At 34.4% G+C, this 25,864-nt stretch overlaps 1 protein-coding gene across 3 annotated transcripts in view; it reads left to right on the top strand.

The window, feature by feature from the left end:
* The first annotated feature begins 900 nt into the window (after positions 1-900).
* The window catches only part of LOC125250797 (NACHT, LRR and PYD domains-containing protein 4-like), a 43,278-nt gene continuing 18,314 nt past the window's right edge, over positions 901-25,864 (top strand). The window contains exons 1-9 of one of the 3 annotated variants that reach the window (XM_048163569.1): positions 901-1,003; positions 4,163-4,257; positions 4,842-4,946; positions 5,295-5,399; positions 5,572-5,656; positions 5,939-6,134; positions 6,229-8,101; positions 8,729-8,899; positions 20,294-20,467. In XM_048163569.1, coding sequence (XP_048019526.1) covers positions 4,235-4,257; positions 4,842-4,946; positions 5,295-5,399; positions 5,572-5,656; positions 5,939-6,134; positions 6,229-8,101; positions 8,729-8,899; positions 20,294-20,467 — 2,732 coding nt within the window. In that variant the 5' untranslated portion in view covers positions 901-1,003; positions 4,163-4,234. Of the gene's footprint in view, positions 1,004-4,081; positions 4,258-4,841; positions 4,947-5,294; positions 5,400-5,571; positions 5,657-5,938; positions 6,135-6,228; positions 8,102-8,728; positions 8,900-20,293; positions 20,468-25,864 lie in introns of those variants that run through there. The other 2 variants (XM_048163570.1, XM_048163571.1) reach the window with 2 other exon arrangements.

Genomic DNA, 25,864 nt, shown 5'->3' with positions numbered 1-25,864 from the left:
TACTGTCTTTCAGAATATGAACTATATCTGTAATAATTCATCATCACTGTATCTTAATGTTCTGCTTATTTCAGTCATGAAACAGTTGTGTTCGTCACTGAGTGCTTTTCACAGGACTTTCATGAAGACAGTATGGAAGCTGGAAAAACCTGAGGAGTCAGTAAGAAAGATCCTACAGCATGTTCATGTTTAATTGTTAAACACTTTATTACGTCACCTTGAAAATGTAAACATGTCATATGTGATATACATAACTCATACAAACTGTGGAAAAATACCATCCCGTGTTGGTCTGACATAATAAAGAGTTTAACTTTGACTCCTGCATGTTTTCTGCTGTCGGGAACACGAGTGTCTGCTGAGAGACAGTGTGTAGAAGATCAAATGAAAAGTCATGAACTCAGAGAATTTACTGAAGACAAAGAGTTCAATCAGATTCACAAGCAGATGCACCTGAACTACTAAAGTATTTAATAATACTTTCAATATTACCAAAAATTATAGGCATTGTGCACATTTTGTTAAAATATTTCTAACTACAAATTCAGTTAAGTGCCTTAGGAACATGACAACATGCTTAGTGTACGGTAGAAACAAGACATTATTTAATGATTAAAATGATTAAAATGCAATAATTATTTTTATTCATTATAATGGACATTGAGACTTTAAAAAGTCTCAGAGACTGAAATATGACCGAATCAGGTGTTATTTTTATCTGTACAAACAGCTTGTTATGCTGATACTGCAAACTGGTGTTTCTCACTACATTATTAATGTATTTTCTCAATTATAAACAGTTTTACAGTTTACTGCACTTTGATATTCTTCTCGTTATTTCCCTCTAGCGGCTAATATCGGAAGTGTAGCACATTCACAGAAACACGTCACTTCCGCTCTGACAGACAGGTGTATAGATGCTTTATGTCCAGGTGAAGAATACCGAGGCTTCAGAGATGATTGTTCATGCAGGAGACCTGAGATTATACAAGAGTCAAATAAGGTATCTCTATGTTTTTATATAAAATACTTACAGTTTTACTTCAGTTCGAGTCTCATCATCCACTGAAATAAAGACTTTGAAACTAATGTTCATGTTAATGTTCAGAGTTTCTGAGCGTGAACCGAAAGTAAAGTAAACTTCCTTGAAACTAAATTAAATACTCAAATAAAGAGCATTAAATACGCAGGAACAGACACTGTAAAATCAAAGCTTTATTGTACATACTAATATATAAAACTGATGAAACATGTTTTTAATATGTGATCTGTGAAATATCACTGCTGTCAAGTGGGTCTTTTTTTTTGTTGTTGTTGTTTTAGTTTGCGCGTATATTCCTGCACTTGAAACGGTCTAAATGCATTTAAAGATGGAGTTTTCTTTATACTCTTGCAGTTAACCCTAAAAAGGGCAGGAACATGAAGAGACATCAGATAAGTTATTTATTGCTTTTTCCCCCATCTTATTATGACTCAAATATTTTTTTATATAAAAAATTACTTTTTTTTTTCGAATTTAATGTTTGTATATGTGCTATACATCATATGTTAATGTTAATAGTTATGGTAATTATTATGAATCATTTATTAATTTAATTTTTTAATTATTTTTTATTATTTTAATGTTTTAATGTTGTGTATATATTATATTGATTTTAATGTTTTATATATATTATACATTAATTATTATACATTATGAATATTAATTAATGTTCATATTAATGTGAAGTTTTATACATCATTTATTTATTATTTTTTACATTTTTGTTGGATTGTAATGTTTTATATGTTTATTGTTCTACATTATTAATATTAATAGTAATGGTAATTAATATAGTATTAATATAATTATTAATATATTAATAATATATTAATTTTACTTTTATTAAATTTAAATTTTTGATTTACTTTTTTTATATATACAATAATTATTAAACATTATTAATGTTAATGTTAATTATCATACATCATTAATGTAAATTGTTTTATATATATATATATATATATATATATATATATATATATATATATATATATATATACATACATACATCAAAAATTAAAATTGTAAAAAGTACCTTTATAGGTTTGCTCATTCTGTCAACTCTCACCTCCAGTATCAAAGTGCATTTTAGCACTTGCACCATGTCCCATTTTCCAACACTCATAAAAATTATTTCTTTATAGGTGTGCTCATAGGTGTGCTCATTATTAACAGATAATGGTTCAGAGTTACCCTGACTATTACTGTACTTATTGTCGTCTCATTTTACTCTAGGGGGAAAATCAAAGGCAAACTCATCTCCATTATCAAAGTGCATTCAAACATTTGCACTGTGGCCCATTTTCAAACACTCATAAAAATCTTTTTTCTTTAATCTTTCTTTTCTCATTCTTTTCCCCACACAAAAGGCCATTCTTGAGATTTGCCTTTGAGGGAGTGGCACACAAATATAAATTCCTTCCGTTCGGACTCTCTCTAGCTCTACACAATTTTATGAAGTGTGTAGAGACAGTTAATTAACACAGTAATAGCCAGGGTGACCCACAATAAATATCAGTTGACAAAATGAGCAAACCTATAAAGAAAAGTTTTTTATGAGTGTTTTAAATTGGGACATATGTGCTAGAATGCACTTTGATGTTCGGGGGTGAGTTTGCTTTTGAGTTAATTCTCTCCCAAAATGTACAGTAAAATGATAAGACAATGAGTACAGTAATAGTTAGGGTGACCTTGAACAAACATCAACTGAAAAAAATAGCAAACCTATAAAGGAAAGTTTTTTATGAGTGTTGGAAAATGGGACATGGTGTAAGTGCTAAAATGCACTTTAATATTTGGGGGTGAGTTTGCCTTTAATTTTCTTCCAAACTGTACAGTAAAATGATATAACAATGAGTACAGTAATAGCCAGGGTGACCCTAAATAAATATCAGTTGATAGAATGAGCAAACCTATAAAGGTACTTTTTACAATTAATTTTTACAACTTTTTATTTTGGATATGTATATATATATATATATATATATACAATTTACAATAATGATGTATGATAATTAACATTAACATTAATAAATAATGTTTAATAATTATTGTATATATAAAAACATTTAAATGAAAAATTTAAATTTAATAAAAGTAAAATTAATGATCTATATTAATTACTATTAAGATTAATATTAACATTAATAATAGAACAATACGTATAATATAAACATACAATCCAACAAAAAGTAATAAAATTAATAATTAATATGTATAAAACTTCACATTAATATTAACATTAATTAATATTCATAATGTATAATAATTAATGTATAATATATATAAAACATTAAAATCAATAATAAAAAAATATTGAAAATTTAAAATTAATAAATGATTCATAATAATTACCATTACTATTAAACATTAACATTAATATATGATGTATAACACATATACAAACATTAAATTCGAAAAAAAAAAAAAAAAAAAAAAAATTACATAAAAAATTATTTGAGTCTTAATAAGATGGGGAAAAAAGCAATAAACTAACTTATTGCTCTTGATTAACTTTATGTTCTTGCCCTTTTTAGGGTTAACTGCAAGAGTATAACGAAAACGAGTAAGTTTATGAAAGTTTTTCCAATTTTTTCCTTCCATTTTAGGCTGTTTTTGTGATGCAAAATCGAAAGTATTTTTGATATAGACATTTACAGTAAAGGAGCATATACTATAAATCATGATTAGTAGTTATACAGTATGCCCATTATAATTCAGGTTACTTTTTTTTTCGGTTTTAGGATCTTTTGAAAGTAATGAAATCAATCATCATTGAACTTGAATTAATGATTAAATGACAAAGATTCAACAATTAATAAAGATTGGGTAAATATGATTGTAAAATAATATTAAACTGCAATACAGAATATAATAAATTGTGTTCAGTTTTCCAGCACAATGTAAATTTCTGTTCCCAAATGAATTCATATTTAATCCATGAATCAGTTAAACTCATTAATCTGAAATTATTAAGATTATTCAGTTATTTTACATGTCAATATATTTGTTTGTAACTCACTTTATTTTACTGATTGTTGTTGCTGTTGTTGGTAACTCAGTATTCTTCATTCTGTTCTTCAATAATTCTTCATCTCTGTGAAATCGTGTCATTTCCAGGTTGAGTGATTGATTGATTGATCTGTGTTCAGTGTCAGTTTATCTGAGCGAGGAAAGGACTCTCTCTCTAAGATGAGTCTCTCAGAGAAACACAGGTAACACTGCATCTGTTTTCACTTTAAACTCTACTGGAGTTTCTGTTTTACTGTGAATAACAAAACTTTAGACATTGCTTTATATTTGTTTCAATTTTAAACTTTTTTAATTAACTCTGACATTGTCTATAAAGCCTTGTTTGCTCTATAGACAATATCACAGTTAATCATTTGTTAATTACAACCACACTTAATTAATCCAAATACATGACTTTGGTTTTTAGATCATAAATTATTAACAGACATTAGGAAACAACTATACACTTAATTTAATTGAAGTTTGTAACAAAACTGTATCGCACAGACATTTCTGCTCTCCATTTCTGTCAATAAAGAATAACTTGACATGTTCTTTTAAATTACAGTTAAAGTATTTTTAAACATATTTAATCTCACTCATGTACATTAAACAAATCATTAATCCAGTGTGAGCCAGTAAAATAAAATGATTGTTAACTATGAAACTGTAAATTGTGTGAGTGTGTGTATTTCTGTGGAGGATTAGATAAAGACACGGATGTGTTTCAGACACAGTTTATCCTCCTTTACTAAAGTGTTTCTCTCTCTGTTCTTTGTGTAATTAGTGTGAGATCAGACTCACATGTGTCCAGCTCTGTGTCTCTGAAGAGTGACTGGTCAAAAGGTATAGATCCAAACTTCAGTGGGGAAAAACCATCATCTGATAAAAGGTATTTTGTGTGTTTACATTATAGTGTTTCATTATTTGTCCTCAGTGGTGTATGTGAATGAACTCGACTGAATAAAACAATAAATCACAATAAAACTCAATTCTTGGGAACCTTATGGAGCTCATTCCAGTAACACAATTACATAGACAGCCACAAGGAGGCGTAAATTCATTAAGGAAAAATAGATCATGCAACTAAACATGTATATATCCATCCATCCAACCAAAGTCATAAATGGACAAATGCACAGCTATACTGCATTTAATTACTATTTGCAACATTAATTCTTTTCAAATGAGACTAAAGTATCTCCTGTAGTAAAGTGTGTTTGTGTGTTTGTATCATTAGTGTAAGATCAGACTCACATGTGTCCAGCTCTGTGTCTCTGAAGAGTGACTGTTCAAAAGGTATAGATCCAAACTTCAGTGGGGAAATGCCATCATCTGATAAAAGGTATTTCATGTTTCTAATGTTCACACTGACTGTGTTAAGAAGTTGTATCAGTGAATACCATCATGAAACATTTTAGATCAAATATTTATCAGTATTCACACATATGTTTTATTCTCTTTCTGTCATATTTTGCCTGGAAAATCAGTATTTTATTTGATTTATTTGATTACAGGCTTCAATATGAGACATTAGACTCAGACGTTCAGACTCAAAGGAAACACAAGAGTTTCACAGACAATCTCCTGTGGATCTTCCAGGTAGGAAAGCACATTTTTCATAAATGTTCAATATTTATAACAAACAAATATGTTATTGAACCAAAATTTAATTTGACTCCTCTTGATCACTTACTTTTAAGCACACTTTTTTCTATTTGTTAAAATAACAGCTGGTTAGCATGTAAGTCTTAAGTTAATTTTTTTTATTTATTTTTTTTACAGATATTATAATTATTGAATAAATCATGTTGACCAAATGCAGATATACATTTTGGTTTAAACTGTGTTATTCGGTCCTCCTTTTCTTACTTTTGTTTGCAGGATCTTGAGATCAAAATAATCACATTTCTGAAGAAAGAGCTGGAAAAGTTTAAGAAAATATTACAAAATGAGAACACAGAATACTTTGTGAAGGACTTTAATGAGAATGGATGCAGTACCAAAGCAGCAGCTCTTGATCTCACACTACATTACCTGAGAGAGATGAAGCAAGATGAAGCTGCTGATGCTCTAGAAGGTCAGAGACTCATGATCATCTGTCTGATTGACACTTATAAATGTAGGAGAGGAAATTAAGACTAAAACTATCTATTTTCTGTTCCTGTGTTTAGATGAGCTGTTCTTCATTCATCAGCTCAAATGTGGCCTAAAGAAGAAGTATCAATGTGTGTTTGAAGGAATTGCGAAGCAAGGCGACTCCACACTTCTGAATAACATCTACACAGATCTCTATATCACTCAGGGTGGCAGTGAACAGGTCAATACTGAACATGAGGTCAGACAGATTGAAGTTGCTTCCAGGCGTCATGAATCTCAAGAGATACAGATTGAATGCAGAAATTTGTTTGAAGCTCAACAAGCTGAACAAGACGAGGAGATCCGAACTGTACTGACAAAAGGAGTCGCTGGCATCGGAAAATCAGTCTCTGTGCAAAAGTTTGTTCTGGACTGGGCTGAAGGAAAAGAAAATCAAGATATCAGCTTCATATTTCCTCTTCCATTCAGAGAGATGAACTTAATGAAGAAAGAAAAACTAAGTTTAATGGACCTTATAACTCAATTTTTCCCAGAGACAAAAGTACTGAACCTTACAAGAAGGAATCAATTCAAAGTCCTGTTCATCCTTGATGGATTGGATGAATGTCGCCTTCCTCTGAAGTTTGATCGTAATGAGACGTGGTGTGATGTATCGTCACCAGCCTCTCTGGATGTTCTCCTAACGAACCTCATGAAGGGAAATCTGCTTCCTTCTGCTCTCATCTGGATCACCACCAGACCAGCAGCTGCCAGTAAGATTCCTCCTGACTGTATCGACCGGCTGACAGAGATACGAGGATTCAATGATGCACAAAAGGAAGAGTACTTCAAGAAAAGATTCACGGATCAGAATCAGGCCAACACAATCATTGATCATGTTAAAAAATCAAAGAGTCTCTTCATCATGTGCCACATCCCAGTCTTCTGCTGGATTTCAGCCACTGTTCTCCAGAACATTCTGGAGGAGAAAAGAAATAATGATGTGAAAAACAATCAGGCTGATGAGATCTCTAAAACACAGCAGGAATCAAATACTGAAGACACTCCCAAGACTCTGACACAAATGTACACACACTTTCTCCGCTTTCAAATCCAGCAAAGCCGCCGAAAGTATGATGAAGAATACGCAGCAGATGTTTCCTGGGATAAAGACGCCATACTTTCACTGGGAAAACTGGCATTTCATCAACTGGAAAGAAACAATGTGATCTTCTATGACAAAGACCTGGAAGCCTGTGGTATTGACGTCTATAAGGCATCAGTGTACTCAGGTATGTGTACCCAGATCTTTAAGGAGGAAACGGGGATCACTCTTGGTACCATGTACTGCTTTGTTCACTTGAGCATTCAAGAGTTTATTGCAGCCCTTTATGCACATCTGTTTCTAGACATCAACAAGAAAAGTGTGTTTGTTCATGAGTCTACAGAACAGGAAAACAAAAATAAAAATTCACGTTTTGCACATCTGTTTCGAGACATCAGCAAGAAGATTGATTTTCTCAAGACTGCAGTGGACAAGGCGCTCGAGAGTGACAGTGGACACCTGGACCTTTTCCTTCGCTTCCTCCTCGGTCTGTCGCTCCAGTCCAATCGACGACTCTTACGAGGTCTGTTGACACAGCAAGACGACAATGACCAGATCAACAAGAGAATAGTTCGGTACATCAAGCAGAAATTAGAAGATAATCTGCCTGCAGAGAGATCCATCAATCTGTTCTACTGTCTGAATGAACTGAACGACCAAACTCTGGTGAAGGAGATCCAGACCCACTTTAACAAAGGAAGTCTCTCATCTGGTGACCTTTCACCTGCCCAGTGGTCTGCTTTGGCCTTTGTGTTGTTGACATCAGAGGAAGAGCTGGAGGAGTTTGAGCTTCAGAAATTCAAGAAATCAGACGAGTGTGTCATTAGATTATCAGCAGTCATCAAAACCTCCAGAAGAGCTCTGTAAGTCATTCAGTATATTTTGTCATGTTTTGCTCTCATCTGATCATCTCATCATTATTTTAGCTCATATTTGAGGGAAAACAAATTCATATATTTTATTCAGATGCTCAAACAGTCTAAATAAAGTACATATATTATCAGTTGTCACTCTGTATCCCCCAATAATTTAATATTTTAAATGCTTAGATTTATGAATAGTTCTGTACTTTTAATTGTGGTGGACAAAACATAATGTAATGCGAAAGCCTGTTGTATCATATTTTATGTACACATTTTAAGATGGTCTGTCTACAAATATTTTTTTATCAAGTTCAAATCTATTTGTTTTTTCAAATAATTTTGAAATGATTTATTAAAATATTAAATAAAATAAGTATCAATTTAATTCCAGCCATTGTTATGGATGTGTTTTTACTATCTTTAAATTAATGAAAAGTTAACCCATTGGCCACTCTGATCTCTAAGACATCGACATCTGCCATCGGTTGACCACTATGAATAATCAGTAAAAACTAAATAAACTGTTTATGTAATAAAAAAAGGAAATATATATTTCATATTTGTATGTAGAAAGATGTATAGTATGTGTTCCATCTAATTCTGTGTTGTGACTTATTTCCCTTGCAGGTTAAATGATTGTAACTTAACATACAAAAGCTGTCCAGCTCTGGCTGCAGTCCTTGGATCAGATACCAATCTGAAAGAGCTGAACATGAACAATAATAAGCTGCATGATTCAGGAGTGAAGCTGCTCTGTGGTGGACTGAAGAATATAAAGTGTAAACTGGAGATACTGAGGTAAGTTGAGCCACAGGAGTCACATGATGAGAGTGAGACGTGATGACTGACAGGATGATGCTGGAGACAAAAGCAAAGGGAACTTTTGATAATAACAGTTCCATGTCTTTGTTTACTATAAATGAGTTTGCCTTTGTACTATTGTTGTTTTTAAATTAAGGAGAAAATCCAAATAACTTTCATTTATCTCTTTTATGTGGGTATACCGTGTCATCAGTCCTATTTGTTTTGTTGATAAATGTTATATGTTTAATAGTTTGTCATTGTGCTATTTTATTGTATTTGTTGTATATTTTTTTCTTTGAGAGTAATATTGAATCGACACTAAGCATTAGTTTTAGGGATGCAGGATATGTCAGGATTATCAGCTGATAAATGGTAATTTTTAATGTTATCACTATCGCTAATGAATGAATGAATGAATGAATGACCCAGGCATTTATATAGTGCTTTACTGCTGTACACTCAAAGCACTTTACAGCCACGTTGACACTGTCAGTTTTTGGGATTGACAACCGCATTTACTTACAGGTGTGAGTCTTGAAATGTACAGTAGTGTTTGTAACACTGTGTGAACATGCAATGAGTGTCAAGCCTGTATTCTCTTACTAGTAACCATAACGACAGTGACCGACGTAATATTAAAGATGGCAACATCCATAAAACTAAAAAGTATTATCACTTTTGACATGACAATAGAGACTAATTGAACCGCGAGAACACACACAAAACACTGGCTCTCTCGCACTGTATGATGTGACAGATAACTAGTTGTCCAGTGCGTTTCTGTTCACACAGCGCAGATATTCTGAGAATGTGATTTTGAGTCCTGAAAATTTACGGATGTGAGTTTGGTTATAAAATGTGGTTGTCACTCACGTAAATAATGTACTGTGTGTGAACATAACTGTATTAAGGATTTAAATACAGGACTGACAACTGTATTCTGCTGCTGTGTGAACGTGGCTAAAGCCAGTTAGCCTTTTCCAAGGACCATATTTTCTAATATATATATATATATATATATACGCAATGTTTGATCAGATGCATAGGGCAGAAAAAATATCCGTAGTGTGTCCCGTAGTTTCCAAAGCTTAAAATTATTAATTCAAGTGTTCTTTTTAACATAATACATGATCAAATGCTTTTTTTTGAAGATTAACATACTATTTTAAACCATTTTTCATTATTACATAGCCAATTTCACATGTACGTGTTAAAGGGGTGGTTCAATGCGATTTTACTTTTTTAACTTTAGTTAGTGTGTAATGTTGCTGCTTGAGCATAAACAGTATCTGCAAAGTTATAGTGCTGAAAGTTCAATGCAAACGGAGATATTGTCTTTTAAAGTTATGGCAGTTTAATGCCTACAAAAACAACCGGTTTGGACTACAACGGGTTGGTGACATCATAAACCCTGCAAAACATGCCCCCAGCCACACGCAACAAAGTGGGCGAGGCCATGTTGCAGCATGTGGAAGCGGAAGAGTTGTGTATGCCGGACACGAGTGGAGTGACGCGTCAAAAGATAATAGAACCCATTATAATCTGTGATATTGTCTACACTGGATGCGGCGCTGAAGACAGCTTCCAGAATCTACACGAGTTCAATGCTGGATTTGCAAGGCTTTTACTGAAAGATGAAGCAGTTCCCACTTTAAAAGCAGAAGCTGCTGTTTATTGGCTTCAAACTGTAAGTACGTTTTATTGTTTGTACATGTCTTTTAAGCTTATAGTTCTGGTGCTATTTTTTGGTTGCATCAAGGACATATACAAAGAGCAACTCGTTTTTGCTTCGCTAGCCAGTTAGCTAAATTCTAGTGTATACTTCAACAAATGCCAACAAACTTCTATGTTCATAGACAAACAGTTGTTCGTGCTATAAATTAAACACCACCTTTACAAAAATGCTACTACTCAGTCATGTATTTGGCTACAGTAAAGCTTTAATCAGGATAAAACTGTATATTGAAAGCTAACAAACAGCAGTGACAGCATCTAAACACTTTAACACAAATACTAAATGAAATACCATTCATAAACGTCCTTTTAAAAGCCACGATTGCAGAGAGCTTGACCCTCTTCGTCTGGGTCTGATTTGGCTCAATTTGATACAGCAATATAGACGCCATTATTTACATTTTCACCGAAGCCCACGTAATTGGTAACAACTAAAATGGTAAGGGGCGTGGCGTTTCTGGGCGCTTCAGTGAATCACGATACACTGGGCCAGCTAACCAATCTGAGCACATTGTGTATTTTGGAGGGAGCGGCTTCATAGAAGCAGGAAGTCAAACGAGCTGTTCGAATGACAGTGGAAACAGAGGTGTAGAATAAAGGTAAAATATATGAAAAATACGGCTTTTTAAAAAAAAAAAAAAACTAAGCATTAAGACATGTTAAACTGTGCCCCAAAAACACAATCAAGCCTAGAAAAAAGACTGAACCACCCCTTTAATTAACATGACATTTGCATCTAAAATATCACCAAATAAGTTATATTTTTTTACGCATATACTATTTTCAGGATTATATGTGTGTCTTTGACTTACTACACTTTGACTTCCCCATCACACTAACTTCTTTTATCTATAAATAATGCACTGTTCCTTCAAATTATATCACAAAGCTGAAGTGATTATTAATACAAATAAAATTATATTTCAAATTGAATGCATGTATGCTAGGTGAGAAAACTGACCACATGGAAGATTTGCGGACATTTTGGGATGAAATTTACCACCCTGTCACATACCAATTTCATCCCAAAATGTCCCCCAATAAAAATCACATTTTGGGGGGTAAAACCTTGATAAAATGTGCATTCCAAAGGCTAAATCTCATGTTATTTGGGTTCGCAGACAAAAAACAACCCGCAGCAACAGTGAGAAAGTAGCCCAATTCCACAGGAAAACCACAGACTTGGCAACACTGTTTGATTCATTCACTCACTCACACACTCACGATTTGAATGTCTCCCCTCCCCCAGTTTTTAAAGTTTAAAACCAGCAGATCATATAGAAAAACAATTTGTCCATACCACCCTGTCACAGTGAACCACCCGTCACATTTACCACCCTGTCACAGGGACATTTTGTTAAAATTTTATGGAAAGAAAATGAAATATTACATAAATTAATGTTGAATGATGTTCTTGTTGTGTGGACTAATCAGATAAACGTGACTTTATTTGTATTTTTTAAGTGAATTCATTTTTTCAGTACAAACAATGAGGCCATTGAAACGTCAAATTCATATTTCAATATTAAAAATCTAAGAATAAAAAACAAAAATTAAATTACAGACTTTCTATTGATGGTTTCCAAAAAAGGGACATTTTACTATTAGAAAAAAACATTAGATTTTAAAAATCTATTTCTTGTTTTACTCCTCCAATGGCATACATATTATCCGTGACAGGGTTGTACAAGAATGGCTTCCTTGCCTGAATAAAAAGGATAATATTAATAAAGATTTTGTATGGAAGCATATGTGTAGCAAATTTCAATTTGAAATGTAATATGCAAAATGGCAATGCAATATGTAAAATGGCAATGCATTTCTGTATTTGAATTTACATTTTCCATATCATATGAGCAATGTTTGGAGCAAAATGATAATTCATATTTAACAATATAATTTACATTTGCTATTTCCTAACATAGTTTTAATATATAATTTAAACATATATTTTAACGCTTTATAAGTTGCAAAATTAAAATTAAAATGTATTACAGAAATGGTTATATATGTTTAACGTTTTAAAATTTAAAAGTTTGAAAAGTTTGAAAAATTGTAGCAAAATGACCATTTAAATGTTATTTTTTCTTAATTGCATTTGCACTCACAGTAAAGACACTTGCGATTGCATTTTCATTAAATGTCCCGCAATGAATGTAGCAAAATTCAATGTGGATTTGAAAATGCATTTGGAGCCGATCACGTTGCCTTTTTTAATGTTGTATTTATATTGTAATGCAGTTATCACACTTACCTAATTTGCCAATAAACTGATTTATTGATTGCAATTAATTGGTGTATTTTGCCCTTCATGACAACTCTGAGGGGGGTGAAATTAATAATATAAATTATATTAAGCCTTAAAGTTCTGCATAATTAAGGGCGTGGTCACTTGAGTGACAGGTATGCCGCTGCTGTCTGTGAGCCGTCATGTTTCCTCAGCAGCTAATTTCAGCCGCTGAATTTGGCATCTCAGCCGTATTTGTGCTTTTTTCTCGATTATTTTATACAATTATAAAATATGGCTTGCTGCATTAATAGCCGAGACTGATGTGTGTCTGTGTACATGTGCTCGCATGCGGAAGATAAACAGAACACACGCTGTTGGATCGTCTTGAGATTTACTACAATGACAATAGCAGCAATAAAACTCCCACAGCACTGCTTGGATATTATAACTAAAACTGCTGCACTATTTTTAAAAATTATACTTTGCACACATGCTCATTTGTTTGAGAGAACATTTGAGAAATATACAGATATATAGATACGATACAGTTTTACATCAAAAACGTTGATCAGATTGCATAATTTCTTGAAGAACGATGATGGAGAGCAGATCATTCTGAAGAAATGTGATGCAAACAATGGATAATATATCAATATTTCATGGATTTAACACTTTAGTGGACAAAGAGTATGGACATTTTACCCAAGTGCCACGGACTGGATTTATCTCGCGATCTCTATTTCATTATAAAGATATGAAGTCCGTTTGATTTTTCGTGTTGTTATTTGCACACCCCACACAAATTAATTACTGGTGTTGGAGCATCTATATCTTAAAAAAACACCGTGGATTGACAGGAAACCTTTATAACTTTCTAATTATATAACTTGTTATCTTTATTAATATTTTAGATAGCTCATTTGCCTGCTAACATGGTCACGTCGAGCTAGGCAGGCGTGGTTTCAGCAACCAATCACATCATGGGCTCCAACTAGGCCTCGCCTCTTTGCCCATTTTCAGTAATCTGGGACTGACGTGCGGTGACGCGCTGCTAAGATGGCAGCGGCCTCGTTTTCGCTTCAAAACTGCTCTTCAGACGTCACAGACACTACATCCATATTTTTTTTACAGTCTATGGTTTTCCCCAGGAGTTTATCTTTACATTCACAAATAGTAGCATAAGCAGCAGAACATGAGGATTCACACATCATCACAAAAAACAGAACAAATTAACTAGCCTATATAAAAGGAATAAAATAACTAAATCAGACTACATGAAATATAGGCTATTTCACTTAATTAACTGATTAGTAAAAGAAAAAAAACTGCACAAGTAGAATAAGCTACACTCGTTTTTGTGACACTCTAATGCATTGTACTTGTTTTTTTTAATATCTTTATTTTATTAAATCCTCGCTCACCTGAGGCACAATGAGTCTGAGTTCACATTATAATTGTGCAAAATTTACACCTTTAGTATTTTGTGATCTGGTGAAATAAAGATGATGATCTTCTTCCTCTGTTTCATTTGCTTATGAAGATGGTGTGACTTTACAGAATAAAGAGTTTCCTTTTCTTTTGTCTTATTTTCTGCTCTCTCTCTCTCTCTCTCTCTCTCTCTGAGCGGAAGTTGAGTGAGTGGATGCGAGACGTGGTTTTGCGTGACTGTTTTTCCTCTCTTTTCCTCTCTTTTTCTCTCTCTTGTTTCTTATGTTTTTTTAGGTTTATTTAAGAGTTTTGTTTATTGTTAGTGGTATAGTTTAAGTGGTTTAGTGTTTTGGTGGTAGTGACAGCCCGTGTAACCGGGAATCATGCCGGTTCGCGGAGTTGGCAGTGTGGGTCTGGAAATGCTCACACGCCGACATGCTTTTAAACTTTGTCCAACTATAGATTGTTCTGTAGAAGATTGCGCTTTGGCAGTCGGAGGGATTGTTGGTTACGACAGCGTTAAATCCACGTCTAGAATGAACAATGGTGTTGTGATTTTTGTGGATAGTTTTGATAAAGTTGCAACAATTGTTGAACAAGGCGTAATAATTAAAGATGTCCTTGTTCAAGCGGTGCCGCTTCTTAATCCAGCAAAAAAGATAATTTTGTCGCAAGTCCCTCTGTTCATTAGTAATGAGATGTTAGAAAGAGAACTTTCATGACATGGACAGCTAATGTCGCCGATTAGATCGATTTCTCTCGGCTGTAAATCTCCACAATTGAGACATGTTGTTTCTTTTAGAAGGCAAGTCTTTATGATCTTAAAAAACAACAATGAAGAATTAAACTTAGTGTTTAAATTCAGAGTGGATGATTATGACTACAACGTTTATGTAACCTCAGAAAAAATGAAATGTTTTGGATGTGGAGTGGAGGGCCATCTCATTCGTTCTTGCCCATAAAAAACTGTTGCTGAGATTAATATTGAAACTGTAGAACAGGGTGAGTCAAATAAATCTCAGAAACAAAAGAAAAATGGATCAAATGAACCTCAGGGACAGAAATCGGACAAAACAGTCAAATCTCAAGAGCAAAAACAAAATGAATTAAATGAATCTCAGGGTCAAAAACAGAGTGAATCAAATGAAACTCGGGGACATGAATTGGATGATTCAAATAAATCTCAAAGACAAAAGCTGAATGAACTAAATGATTCTCAGGGACAAAATCAGTTTGAATTAAATGAGTCACAAGAACAAAAACAGTTTAACTAACTAAATGAACAAAAACAGTTTAACTAAATGAATCTCAGAGGCAAAAGCAAAATGGATTAAATGAATCTCAAGGACAAAAACAGAATGAATCAGACAGATTAAAACCGAAACAATCACACAGAGTTCAAAGGCCAGATTCAGTTGTTCGAAAGAACTCTGCTCTGTTGAGAACAGTCAACACTGTGATATTGATTTTGAAGAAGAGGCCAGTAGTAGTTTGCAGAAGGAAGTGGAGGAAGTAGGAGGTTCTTTGGATGAAGAAAGTGAGATGGTTGTGGATGACAACTCTAATGATAGGAAAAGAAAAATTAGAGATGTTTATCAAGTTCCTGATAAAATGAAAAATGTTCCTCTGCGTGATTTTTCTCAGACTTTTGACAGTGATGTTGAGGTGGACTCTGATGTTGACTCTTTAGCTTCTTCACAGTCCTTGCCCCTGAAAAATAGTGGCTACTCTATGTTGAGTATCAAGAAGTTTCTTAAGAGTACTAAAGGAGCCAGGAATGTGAAAATTGAGAAAGTGTTTCCTGGTTTACAACTTTTCATTGATTCAGTTAAGACTTTTCAAAAAAGTTCTGAAAGCGCAGGAGAGAAAGCTTTCACTGAACAAGAGATTTATCGTTTAAAAAAACTTGTTTTGAAAGCCAAAAGACAATTAGAAGATGGTGAATATGTTTAGTAAATCTTCTAATTTGTTTTTCTTCTGTTTTTCTTTTGTTTTCTTTTGTTTTATGAGTGAGTTAAAAATAGGCAGTCTAAACTTAAATGGAGCCAGAGATGAAAGAAAAAGAGCTTCATTTTTTAGACTGTGCTCCCTTAAAAAATTGGACGTTATCTTTGTACAAGAGACTCATAGTACTGCTGATAACGAAGTTGACTGGAAGAGAGAATGGGAGGGTGATGTTTCTTTAAGTCACAAAACAAGTAATAGTTGTGGAGTGGGTGTTCTTTTTTCTAAAAGTTTCAATCCTCAATCTGTTGAATGTGAAGAAGTTATTAAAGATCGATTGTTAAAAGTTAGAGTAATATATGAAAATGTGCAATTTGTGTTTATCACTGTATATGCTCCAGCTGTTGGTTTAGAGAGATTGACTTTTTTGGAGGCTGTGAATGATGTTATTAGAGATTGTAATGATAAAGAATTTGTATTTATAGGTGGAGACTGGAATTGCACTGAAAATAGACTTGATAGAAATCATGTAGAGCCTCATCCTGCCTCTCGCACTCGTCTGATTCAATTATTAGAGACTCATGAGTTATTTGATGTGTGGAGAGGGTTACATGGTAATCAGAGTCAATATACCTGGACTCATTGTAAAGATAATTTATTGTCCATGGCCAGACTTGATCGTTTTTATTGTTTTAAATATCATTTTAATGTTGTTTTTATTGTGCTTTATTAGCCCTGTTGGGTTTTCTGATCACTCACTTGTTGTGATTTGTGTCTTTTTGAAATGTGTAAAGCCTAGTAGTGCCTATTGGCACTTTAATACAGCTTTACTAGAAGATAAAAATTTTAAAGACATTTTTGTATCTTTTTGGAAAAATCATCAAAATACAAAAAATGATTTTATGTCCTTACAACAGTGGTGGGACTTCGGAAAAGTTAAAGTAAAGCAGTTGTGTCAACAATATCATTGTAATGTTACCAAAGTTTTGATGAAGTCTGTAAAAGGCTTGGAGTCTGAAGTGGAAGAACTCCAGGGTTTAGCTGAAGCTACAAAAGATCAACGCTATTTGGAAGCTCTTGAAGTTAAAAAATCTGTTGACTAATTTGCTTGGGGTTTCAGCACAAGGGGCTCTGATTAGGTCCCGTTTTAAAAATGTAGTGGAAATGGATGTTCCATCACACTTTTTTTTTTTTGGATTGGAGCGAAAAAATGGTCAAAAAAGATTGATTCATAGTATAAAGTCTGACTCGGGACATGTGTTGTCTGATCATGCTGATATTCGTAAACATGCTGTTAACTTTTACAGTAATTTGTATAAATGTGAGCACCAAGAAGAGCAGGTAATAGCCCAAAGTTTTTATACTGGTCTTCCCCAGGTTAAACAAGAGAGTAATGCAGTGTTGGAAGCAGATATTTCCCTGGGTGAACTGTATGCAGCTTTGCAAAGCATGCAGAGCAGAAAATCTCCTGGGTTAGATGGCCTGCCTGCTGATTTTTACAAATTTTTTTTGGTCTGTAATTGGAGAAGATCTTTTGGCAGTGCTGAATGATAGCATAACCAGTGAACGTTTGCCTTTAAGTTGCAGAAGGGCAGTTCTTACCCTTCTGCCTAAAAAGGTGACCTGCAGCTCATAAAAAACTGGAGACCCGTGTCCCTGCTTTGTACTGACTATAAGCTCCTTTCCAAAGTATTGGCAAGTAGACTTAGTAAAGTGATGGAACAAGTTATTTATCCTGATCAGACCTATTGTGTTCCTGGTAGGCTGATTTCTGATAATATTGTTCTCATTCGAGACTTGTTAGAAATCTCTAAGCTTTTTGGTCTCAAAATGGGAATTGTTTCTATTGATCAGGAAAAAGCGTTTGATCGTGTTGAACATAAATATTTATGGCAAACAATGATTGCTTTTGGTTTTACTCCTGGTTTTATCAATAAAATCAAGACTTTGTATTGTGATGTTCAGAGTGTTTTGAAAATCAATGGTGTTTTGAGCGCTCCTTTTCAGGTCCAACGTGGAATTAGACAGGGCTGTGCCCTGTCTGGAATGTTATATTCTCTGGCTTTTGAACCTTTATTGCATAAACTTAGAACTGTTTTACAAGGTGTGATTTTACCAGGGTGCAATGTACCTTTAAAGTTGTCTGCGTATGCAGATGACTTAGTTTTGATAGTTGATAATCAGCAAGATATTGACATGTTAACAAATGTTATAGCTCAGTATGGTATAATTTCTTCAGCCAGAGTAAACTGGAGTAAAAGTGAAGCTCTCAGTATAGGGGGAATGTTTGAAAAAGATTTTAAATTGCCTGTAGGATTGAATTGGAAGACAGATGGAGGTTTAAAATACCTTAGGTGTGTTTTTGGGTGATGAACCTTTTGTCCTTAAAAACTGGGATAATGTTCTTGAGAAAATTAAAGGTTGTATTGCTAAATGGAAGTGGATTCTACCAAAAATGTCTTATAGAGGCAGAGTTCTTGTTATTAACAATCTTATTTTATCCACTTTATGGCATCGCCTTTTATGTGTTGATCCTCCTTCAGATTTGCTGTCAAAGATTCAGGCACTTACTGTTGATTTCTTTTGGGACCGCTTACATTGGATTCCCCAAAGTGTATTATTTTTACCAAGAAGATGAAGGAGGACAAGGCTTAATCCATTCTGAACAGTAGAGGGGCAACTTTTCGTTTCCAGTTTGTGCAGAGGTTTCTGTGTGGTCCAACAGACTTGGTGTGGAGACCACTGGCTTGTACCATTTTTAACCGATTAGGTGGTCTTGGTCTGGACAGAACATTGTTTCTGATGGATTTAAAACAACTCAAACACTAGTGGACTACCAAGTTTTTATCGTGGACTGTTCAAAGTCTGGAATTTGTTTAAAGTGGAGAGGGCAGAACATCATAGTTCACTTGTATTGGCTTCTTCAAGAGCCAGTCGTGTATGGAACACGGTTGAGTGCAACCTGGCAAATAAGTCCCAGTTTTCTCAGACGGTTCTGTACGACTAATGTAGTGACTTTGGGACATGTAATTAAGTTTACAGGTGCAAACATGGACAATGCTCTTCTCCTTGCCTCTCATTTAAAGGTTCACTCTGTTCGTATAATTTCCTTGTTGCTTAAAAAATGGAAAGAAGTTTTAACAGATTCTGAACTTACATTGTTGCAATCCTATTGTGATGGATTCTGTTCCAACCAAGTGTTGATGATATTTTTCCTTGTGCTGAAGGTTCTCCCAGATTTTCAAGGACTGTACAGGTTTTTTTTTAGAAACTAATAATTCTTGTGTATCTGTGCATGATGCTGATAAGAAATTATTATACAGATTGATTGTTAAAATTTTGAATAAAGATAAATTAAATGGTAAAATTGACACTCCATGGAGAGCTCACTTAGGTTTGAATGATGGTGTTGGACCTGAATGGAGGGCGTTGTACAAACCACCATTGTTGAAGAAAGTTGCTGATTTGCAATGGAGGGTTTTACATACAGCCGTGGCTGTTAATGCTTTTATTTCTGTTTTGAACTCTGATATTAATCATGACTGTTCTTTTTGTACTCTTCGTGAGACAGTTTTTCGCTGTTTTATGGATTGTTGTCGTCTCTTGCCACTGTTTTCTATGTTGGGAGATCTTTTTAAATTGTTTGGTCTAGCTTTTTCTAGACAATTGTTTATTTTGGGTTATAGGTATTCCCAAAAAAAGAGGGAGCAGTGTCAACTCTTTAATTTTATTTTGGGAAGAGCAAAGATGGCTGTATATATGAGTAGACGAAATAAGACTGTTTTTGTTTTTGTCAAAATGTTGAAGGCTCGCTTAAAAATAGATTTTAATTACTACAGTTTGATGAATGATTTGGAAAAGTTTTCCAATATATGGTGTTATAAAGATGTGCTCTGCTCTGTTGTAGAGAATAATTTAATTTTCAAGAGTGTGTTGATTTAATGTGATTTTAATTATTTGATGATTGTTGTATTTTTATAACTGTTTTAATAAAGTTTGTGTAAAATCTCAATCTCTCTCTCTCTCTCTCTCTCTCTCTCTCTCTAATGTAGGTTAAGGTGCTGTTATATGACAGAAGAAGGTTGTTCTGCTCTGAAATCAGCTCTGAAATCAAACCCGTCACACCTGAGAGAGCTGAACCTGAACAATAATAATCTAGGAAACTCTGGAGTGAAAAACCTCAGTGATCTACTGATGAACCCACAATTCAAGCTGGAGAAACTACAGTTAGTATCATTATACTGTATTTTCTGTTTAGTTTATTTTAAGTCAACAGGACACAAGTCACATCATTTGTAGCACTGCATCTCCATCTGAAGAAGATTCATGAATGTATTAGTTAACAGGTTTGTATGTGTATCAGTAGAAAGAGCATTAAACCTTGAAGAGTTTTAAACTTTGTGGCTATAAAATGTTTCAAATGCTGAAATCTGACAAATCTTTGCTGTGAAACGAGACAGAAGTGAAAACAGACTAAAAACAGTGTAAGAAATGGTCAGGAAGGGCTAGTTGTAATGAAGCTCATGATGGAGAATACAATAACACCATCAGGGTTTTAGTGGCAGTAATGATGAACACGATGAAGGAGATCCTCAGAAAGACTTTTAATATCACTCAAAACACAAAACAGGAGAATATATAACCACTTTAACACATATGAACAGAATTAATGCAGGACAGGGACCAAACAAACTGAAGGCTGAAATACTGATCAGAACAAAGGAAGAAACAATCTAGACACACCTGAACCGAACACTATAATCAAATAAGGTACTGTGGAGACAAACAGGTGGAGAACGAGGATGACTGAACTATTAACAACCTAGAAGATATACAAAGAAACTCAGACATGAATGGAACAGAAAGAGAATCAAAAAACAAACTCAAAACGTGACAAACATTGTCTTTAATCACAAATCTAACGGTCGTCGAAGATACACAGAGCGGACGTGGGCAGCCATGCCATTTAACTCACACATGACCTGAACATGGATTTGAGTCATTTTCTCTTTCTGAGTTCACATTATATTTGTGTAAAATTCTTCACATTAGTATTTTGTGATCTGGTGAAATAAAGATGATGATCTTCTTCCTCTGTTTTATTTGCTTATGAAGATGATGTGACTTTACAGAATAAAGAGTTTTCTTTTCTTCTCTTATTTTCTCTCTCTCTCTCTCTCTCACTTCCGGTGTGATTGTTGGGCGAGAGTGTGCAGAGCGGCGTGAGTGGTGCAGACTGCAGAGTGGTGTGAGTGAAACTTTTTTCTTCTTCTTTCTGTGTATCCCTTTGATCGTTTATTACTTGTTGTAAGTTTTGTTAGTTTAGATTGTGGGCCGCGTGCTGTCCTTCATCTGGAAGCATGTCGGCCCAACAAACGCAGGGGTTGAGTTCACTCATGAGACGTCATGCGATTAAGGTGCCGTCTACGGTGAGTGTAGAAGAATATTGTTTGGCTGTTGGAGAGGTAGTGGGACATGCTAGTGTTTTGTCCGCTTCTAGAATGAACAACGCAACGGTGGTTTTCCTGGACAGCGTAGACAAAGCAAATGAGTTGGTAGAACGGGGAATTGTTATTGACACGATATGGGAAGTTGGTGTCCCCAATAAAAAAGATTCCCATAAGCAGTGAGTCGCCTATATTGTTTCTTTTAGACGGTTCGTGTACATGATTATTCCGGATGATGCTGACTTGGATTTGACACTGAATTTTCGAATTGATGACTTTAGTTATGCTATTTTCGTCACCACTGGAAAAATAAAGTGCTTTGGATGTGGTAATGCAGGGCATTTAATTAGGAATTGTCCAAATAAAAATGCTGAGATGGAGGAAAGGAATGAAAGCAGAACAATTGAACAGGATAATGAAGAAATGAGGGTGAAGCAGCCTGAGGTGCTTTTTTCTTTTTCTTTATTATGTGTTTTTTCTTTTTCTTTATTATGAGTGAAGTACACATTGCATCTATGAATGTTAATGGCGCAAACAATGCCAAAAAAAGAGCACAGATTTTTGAAGAAATAGAACAGAAGAACATAGACATAATCTTGCTACAAGAAACTCGTAGTATAGATAATGTGGTTGAGCATTAGTTCGTGGTCATTTTTTAAATATTGATCAGATGGATGCACCTTCCAAGTATTTTTTTTTTTGGTCATGAGAAGAAGAATGGGCAAAAACGTTTTATTCATGCTCTGCGTTCTGAGGATGGTACTTTGTTATCTAATCCCAGGCAGATTCGTGATATAGCTATGTGGTTTTATCAGTCTCTGTACAGTAGTGAACTTGAGCCAAACAATGAAGGAAAATCTCCTTTCATAGATGATCTACCAAAGATCTCAGAAAAATCCAATGAAGAAGTGGAATGTGGCCTAACTCTGGCAGAGCTGTATGAGGCACTCCAAGATATGGAGTCTGAAAAGCTCCAGGTGTAGATGGGCTTCCAGTGGATTTTCTGAAAGCGTTCTGGTCGGAAATAGGAGTTGACCTGCTGGAGGTGTTCAATGACAGCGTTGAGCTGCCGAAGGGCAGTGGTTATTCTTCTTCCCAAAAAAGGAGATCTAACTGAGATTAAGAATTGGAGGCCGGTATCACTTCTGTGCAGTGACTATAAATTATTTTCTTAAACTTAATAGATTGACTAAAGTAATGGGACAGGTGATCCATCCGGATCAATCTTATTGCGTACCTGGCAGGTCAATATTTGACAATATTTCTTTAATTAGAGACATTATGCAGGTTTCCAAAATATTTAATATCAATTGTGGTTTGTTATCTCTTGACCAAGAGAAAGCTTTTGATCGGGTCGAGCATGTTTATTTGTGGAATGTTTTAGAAGCCTTTGGTTTTAATGAAAAGTTTTTAAACATGATTAAAATTCTTTATAGTGACATTGAGAGTGTTATTAAGATTAATGGTGGCTTATGTGCTCCATTCAAGGTCAGAAGGGGTATTAGACAAGGATGTTCACTATCAGGAATGTTATATTCTCTTGCTATTGAACCACTTCTACAAACAATCAGGAAGAACTTAGATGGTTTTAAGGTACCACATTGTAATGTTCATTTTTGTTTATCAGCTTATGCTGATGACCTTATAATAATTATTAATAAACAAAGTGATATAAATGTTTTATCTAGACTAATAGAGGAATTTGGTAAATGGTCTTCAGCAAAAGTAAATTGGAAAAAAAGTGAAGCTCTCTTATTAGGGAATTGGAATGAGAAATGGAAATGGATTCTGCCCAACCTGTCTTATAGGGGAAGAACACTTATTGTAAATAATTTGGTTGCTTCACTTTTATGGCACAGATTGGTTTGTATTGATCCTCCAGTGAAATTGATGGCTGAGATTCAAGCGGACTTTTTTTGGGACAAACTTCATTGGACACCACAGAGTATTTTATTTTTACCCAAAGAAGAAGGGGGCCAAGGACTGGTCCATCTCCAGAGCAGGATTGCAGATTTTCGGCTACATTTTTTGCAAAGACTTCTTGATGGACCCATGGATGTTAGTTGGAAGGCAATAAGCTGTGTTTTACTGAGAACTGTTGGAAATCTGGGGATGGATAAGTCACTTTTTTTAATGGATTTTTCAAAGCTGTCGTCTTTTTATCAGCATCTTTTAAAGAGTTGGAGTTTTTTTCATATTGAAAGGACTGAAAATTTCCATTCTATTTTTTGGTTGCTGAATGAACCTTTGTTTTTTAAAGCTAGATTAGATCTTTCTACGTCCATTTTTTTACCAGGATTCAGTAAGACATTAAAGGACTCTGGAGTTTTTGTTTTAAATCAGTTGATGTGCCTAACTGGGCCTCACTTTGAGAATGTGGAGGCTGTTAGTGAAAGACTGGGAATAAGGTCTGTTCAGTCAGTTAATATCTGATATCTGACTAAGTTAAAAGAAGTTTTTACGGATGAAGAAAAAAATGATGTTAGAGGATTTATTTGTAGGGACTAATGTCCCTGACAGTAAAGATCCGTTTCCTTGTTTGTTAATCCAACTAAATTTTGAAGGGTGTACAGGTTGTTTCTTTGATTTTAAAAAGTTTTCATTTGTTGATTTTTTTTTTTTCATGTGTGGGGAAAGATTTATATAAAATGTGTGTGCTCTTATTGACACTTGATAAGAGAGTTGATACCCCTTGGCGTTCTGTTTTAAAAGTAGGTGATGAGGTAAGACCTGAATGGAGAGTATTGTACAAGCCACCATTATCAAAAAGAACAGGAGGTTTACAGTGGAGAATACTTCATGGAGCTATTGCGGTGAATTCTTTTGTTTCAGTTCTGGATTCTAAGAGTAACTCAGGTTGTCCTTTTTGTTCTCAAAAAGAGACTGTTTTTCATGCTTTTATGCAATGCCTCAGACTTAAACCTTTGCTTGTAATGGTAAAAGAGTTGTGTAATAAGTTTAATGTATGTTTTTATCCTGAAACTTTTATTTTTGGTTTTAAATATGCACAAAAAGAGTGTGTTAAGTTTCAATTATTGAACTTTATCTTTGGGCAAGCTAAGTTGGCAATCTACATGAGTAGGAAGAGCAAAATAGAACAAAAAAGTAATGATGATATTATTGTTGTCTTTAAGTCTTTACTTAAAGCAAGAATTTTGGTTGATTTTAGATTTTATAAAGCTATGTCTGATCTTTCTACTTTTTATTTAAAAGTGTAAGTGCAGTGTTTTGTGTACAATTGTTGCTGATGAACTATTTTTTTGTTTTTAATTTTTGAGTTAATACAAAAAAAGAGAAGAAAAAAACATGTAATTTTGTAAAATAATGTATTTTGTTTTCTGGTTATTTGTAATAAAGTTTTTTCTAAAAATCAAATCAAATCTCTCTCTCTCTCTCTCTCTCTCTCTCTCTCTCTTTGAGTGAATGGTGAGACTGAGCGTGGAGAGCGCGTGGTAGTGTGAGTGAGTTTTCTATCTTTTTTCTCTTTTTCTTTTTTTTTTTTTCTTTTTTTTTTCTTTTTTTTGATATTTAGTGTAGGTTTTAGTGAGTTGTTTGTAGAGCAGCGGCTGCAGCATGGCTGCGGGCGTTCAGCTCGGTTTGTCTGAGCTCACGCTCCGGCACGCTATTAAGCTGTCTCCGCCGGCCGGTTGTTCGGTAGAGGATTGTGTTTTAGCGGTCGGCGAAAAAGTTGGTTATGGTAGCATTAGATCAGCCTCGCGGATGAATGGCGCTGTTGTGATTTTTTTGGATGACATTGATAAAGCGAATCAGTTAATTGAGAATGGAGTAGTAATTCAAGGTACATTTATATCTGTTCTCTCGTTGGTGAATCCTGCTAAAAAGATTATCATCTCTAATGTTCCTCCTTTTCTTAAAAATGAAATTTTGGCTAAAGAGTTACAGAGACACGGACAGCTGGTAACTCCGGTTAAACTGATCCCCATGAGTTGTAAATCTCCTCATTTAAAACATCTTATGTCTTTTAGGAGGCAGGTGCTTATGGTGCTTAAAAATAGTGATGAGGAGCTGAACTTGGTGTTTAAGTTTAAGATTGATGGTTATGATTACACCGTACATGTAACATCAGAGTTGATGAAATGTTTTGGGTGCGGAATTGTAGGCCATCTGATTCGTTCGTGCCCGGAGAGGGTAACGTTGGCTGAGACAACCGCTAAT

Source organism: Megalobrama amblycephala, linkage group LG17 (genome assembly GCF_018812025.1).
Source record: "Megalobrama amblycephala isolate DHTTF-2021 linkage group LG17, ASM1881202v1, whole genome shotgun sequence".
Classification (NCBI taxonomy): Eukaryota; Metazoa; Chordata; class Actinopteri; order Cypriniformes; family Xenocyprididae; genus Megalobrama; species Megalobrama amblycephala.
The sequence above is the reverse complement of the archived record's forward strand: the minus strand, read 5'-3'. Positions and strand labels throughout refer to the sequence as shown.